The 4,244-nt window shown below is 37.8% G+C and overlaps 1 protein-coding gene across 1 annotated transcript; it reads right to left on the bottom strand.

Annotated features, from left to right (window-relative positions):
• Nucleotides 1-2,054: 2,054 nt before the first annotated feature.
• On the bottom strand, nucleotides 2,055-3,544 carry LOC112144382 (zinc finger protein 26; the record flags this gene model as incomplete). Its single annotated transcript, XM_024268903.2, is given in 3 exon segments — nucleotides 2,055-2,542; nucleotides 2,750-2,935; nucleotides 3,371-3,544. Coding segments are annotated over 3 exon segments (714 nt in total), but the record flags the coding sequence as incomplete, so codon positions are not given.
• Between the last annotated feature and the right edge of the window lie 700 nt (nucleotides 3,545-4,244).

Genomic DNA, 4,244 nt, shown 5'->3' with positions numbered 1-4,244 from the left:
CCACAGCCAAACTGAGATTTCCAAAAATCAAGATCATTATCAGTACTATGTGCATACTGAGAAAGAAAACAGTTTACACTCACTTGTTCAGTGCTTCCAGGTTGAACCCGGTGAGCACTGAGGGGAGCCTCAAACATTGCTAAGCACAGGATTTCTTTCTGCTCAGCACAGCCTCAAACACTGCTCTGCACTTTTTTTTTTTCTAAGTGCAGCTTCAGAAGCTGCTTAGTGCAGGTTTTTTTTCTGTCAAGAACAGCCCATTATGCTGCTTGGCATGGCGGTTTTTTCCTATAGAGATCAGCATTAAACGAACACCAATGAAGACAAAAAAATAATCCTTGAAAGAAACAGTTCCGTGTGCTGTCTTGTGGGTTCCAGATGACCCCACTTTTAACGTAAGCATAAGGGTTACGAAAGATTTCTATTTTGCTAAAATGCCAGTCTGTGCCTCTGGTGTCAAAGGTTCCTGCACTTGTTTTGTTAAATACTCCCTCCACAGTAGTACGAGTGGGTTATGTTTTTATTGTTTAATGGTGACTCCATTCGACAGCAGTTTGGAAAACCATTAGGACACACTTAGTTTATAAGTTGTCTTTTTCCATAAAATTTTGTCAGAGGAAACTGTTTGTTCATTCTGTAAAGTCATGACAATCAATTACTGCATAACCATCATTCAAAAAATCCTCTTCTACTCTTGGCAAAAGGTGCTGATGGGTTTCTGTTCTGTCTTCTTTCAGTTCAGTTCTTTGGAGATTTCTGCTATATCACATGCCATCTCTTGACATCTTCCAAACATGGTGCTGAATCGTTCTCATCCCCAACTGAATAATGATTTGTAATGGTTTATTATTTTTTCCTTTCTGGCCCACAGTGTCCACAGTGTTTTGCAGTCACTCTGGAAAGGATCTTGATGGTTTTCTCTCTTGTAACTTCTCAAGAAAACCGACAAGTCGCAAAGACCATCTTTGTATGTTGAGTGTTCCACACACATTTTCTTTTTGTAGTAACACCATCAGCATTTTCAACCGGTTCACATGTTTAAAACGTAAAAACATTCAATAAACCATTTCAATCTTAGTGAGTAGTTTACCATATCCATCTTTAATTACATATGTTTAGATACATGTATGCAACTATTAATCACACATAAAAGAAAAAAAAAAACAATTCTATTTTCAGAACATGGTGCAGTTTCAAGAGTTGGCACTTTTTGGAACAATCCAGAGACAGAAAACATTTTTACTTTTTGGATTATAAAAACTATGGTTCCTCGGATGTGTAAACTTTCAGATCAGCGGTCAAAGAATCATTTTGATTAAAACAGATTCTACATAATTTACATCAAGAATATTTGCATTTGTTTCATTTCTTTTGATGATAGATGTAGAAGATGGTAAAAAAAAACTTATAAAATGACACCTTTTACCTGAGTGACCACAAATGTCACAGAAGACTATATTTCAGGAGAACCAGGTTTCTCACCTGTGAGTTCTCATGTGGGTTTTTCAAGTAGTACTTTGAAACTTTTATCATACTTTACAAGTAAGAGGCTTCTCACCTGTATGAGTTTTCATGTGGACTTTAAAGTGACTACTTTTAATAAAACTTTTTTCACAAATTTCACAAGTATAAGGCCTCTCACCCGTGTGAGTTTTCATGTGGACTGCTAAATGACTACTTTGGGTATAACTTTTTCCACATATTTCACAAGAAAAAGGCCTCTCTCCTGTGTGAGCTCTCATGTGGACTTTTAAGTGAATACTTTTAGTGAAACTTTTTTCACATATTTCACAAATGAAAGGCCGTTCACCTGTGTGGGTTCTCATATGGACTTGTAGTTGACAACTTTGAGTGAAACTTTTTTCACATAGTTCACAAGAAAAAGGCCTTTCACCGGTGTGAGTTCTCATGTGGACTTGTAATTGCCAACTTTTAATGAAACCTTTTTCACACACTTCACAGGTGAAAGGCCTCTCACCTGTGTGAGTTCTCATGTGGACTTTAAAGTGACTACTTTTAATGAAGGTTTTTTCACACACCTCACAGGTAAATGGCCTTTCACCTGTGTGAGTTCTCATATGGACTTTTAAGTGAATACTTTTTATGAAACCTTTTTCGCATACTTCACAAATAAAAGGCCTCTCACCTGTGTGAGTTCTCATGTGACAGAGCAAACTGTTTGTGTGGCAAAAAGTTTTCTTACAAATTTCACAAGAAGGCCTTTCACGTGTGTGGATTCTCATGTGAATTGTCAAATTACGACGTCGCATAAAAACTTTTCCACATGTTCCACACCAATGTAAACTCTCACTGTTTTTGATCTGAGCATTTTCCTCCAGGCCTGGATTCCCACTTGGTCCTGGTTTGGACTCCATCTTTTCCTGATCATGCTCAGTGACCATAAAAGCATCATTTTCCTGCTTCAGTTCAAGCTGCTCTCCTTTCTCACTGACAAAGTGCTCCTCCTGTTCCTCTTTGATCTGTTGAAGCTCAGGTTCCTCTTCATCCAGACTGGAGCTCCTCTCTTGTTTCTCTGAGAGGTCTGCAGGTAAGAAGATTCAGGTGAAAAGTAGTAAAAACATCTGAAACATTAGATGTAAGAACTCTGTTACCTATTAGACATTTCATCTAAAATTTCAGTAAAAACAAAAACAAAACAATAATGTAAGCAAGTTTTAGGAATCAAATGGCTTCATCTTCTATGTTAGCTTTTAGTTTTTGTTGATATTCAGCAGAGGATGAAACTCACCATCAAACTGGACTACAACAATTTCTCCACATTCAGATTCGATCTCCTGCTTCAGTAACAGCGGTTCTTCATCCTGGCTGCTGCAGAGTTCCTCCTCCTCTTCCTCCTTAATCTGAGGAGACTCTGGCTCCTCCTGATCCAGAAAGGTTCTCCTCTCCTCCTCATGGACATGCAGCTGTGGAACATCTGGGATATGAAGCAATGTTAAACCAGATGACATAATTATAGTTTTTATTACATGCAACTGATTACATAAATATTATTTTTAAAAATGTGATTATTTATTTCAGTTAACAAACATGGCAGCAGTTGTTTGTTTGATAATACTAACTAAACGTTTTCAGATTTGATAACTTTGTACATTTAATTATTCAGAAATGACATAATTTTTTTTTTTTTTTAAAAATCAATTTATTACTCCTGAAATTCCCGATTGGTTTCTGCGGAAGCAGAAATGAACTACGCACCACTACAAGTTTCTTTAAAATGCAAAGACACATCAAACCACTTAGAAGTAGAGCACTTTCAAAGCTCTCTTCGCTGCATCTTTAGTCTTAAATCGTGAGTCACCAAGTCAAACATCGCTTTTGCTGTATTTGTTGAGCATTTGGAGTTACATACCGGCTGTGCAATTTAGTTCTCCGTTCTTGATGACTTCCATCACTCCAAACTTTTGTTTAAATGACGATTACAACGAAAATCGCGGAGTTTTTTCTGACAAAAGAGGCTAACAATTAATATTCATAAGGCTAAACCGGAAACAAGGACTTTTTGCTAAACTTGACATTAAACCGCCCCCTAGCGACACGGAGGGTAATAACAGCAAAAATGAACATATTTTCTTTTCTTTTGTCCCTTATATTCGTTTGACGGATACATTTAGTTCATGAACTGAAATTTTTTTTCTTGTTATTATTTTATGACCTTGAATTTAATTTTGTATATCCCTTTCTGTTTCTATAAAGTTCACATCATAGTTGTAAGAGGCTGGATAACTCAGTTGGCTGCTGTAGGACCTGGTTCAGTTCCCAGGGCGCAAGGAGCTAAAATCCAGTGAGAGTCCTTAGACAAGACCCTTCACACTGCTGCCTAACTTGATCTCTCCATACCTTTATGATAAAGGATTGTGTCAGGAAGGGCGTAAAACGCTCTGCCTAACCAGCTGTGTGAATGAGCGAAAACTGATTCTGTGTCGAGATCCCTGGCTGGAGAGGCTGGAGGGTGAACGACAATGGAGTTTGCAATATATCTGGTGATGGCACAGTTGTTAAGGAGAAAATTTCTAATTGGCACTCATGTCATAAACGTCACTGACCCCTGCTCTAGATGTTGAGATTCTCTTCCTCAACAAGCATCCACATGAATCACTGAATTCATGTAATAAAAGCAGTTCAGTTGAGGATCAGGCTCACCTTCAATCTTGATTACAAATAGTTCATTCAGATTTGATCTCCTCCTTCAGTAACAGATGCTCTTCCTCCTGGCTGCTACAGAG

The sequence above is a fragment of the Oryzias melastigma genome, linkage group LG17 (assembly GCF_002922805.2).
Source record: "Oryzias melastigma strain HK-1 linkage group LG17, ASM292280v2, whole genome shotgun sequence".
NCBI classification, from domain to species: Eukaryota; Metazoa; Chordata; class Actinopteri; order Beloniformes; family Adrianichthyidae; genus Oryzias; species Oryzias melastigma.
The sequence above is the reverse complement of the archived record's forward strand: the minus strand, read 5'-3'. Positions and strand labels throughout refer to the sequence as shown.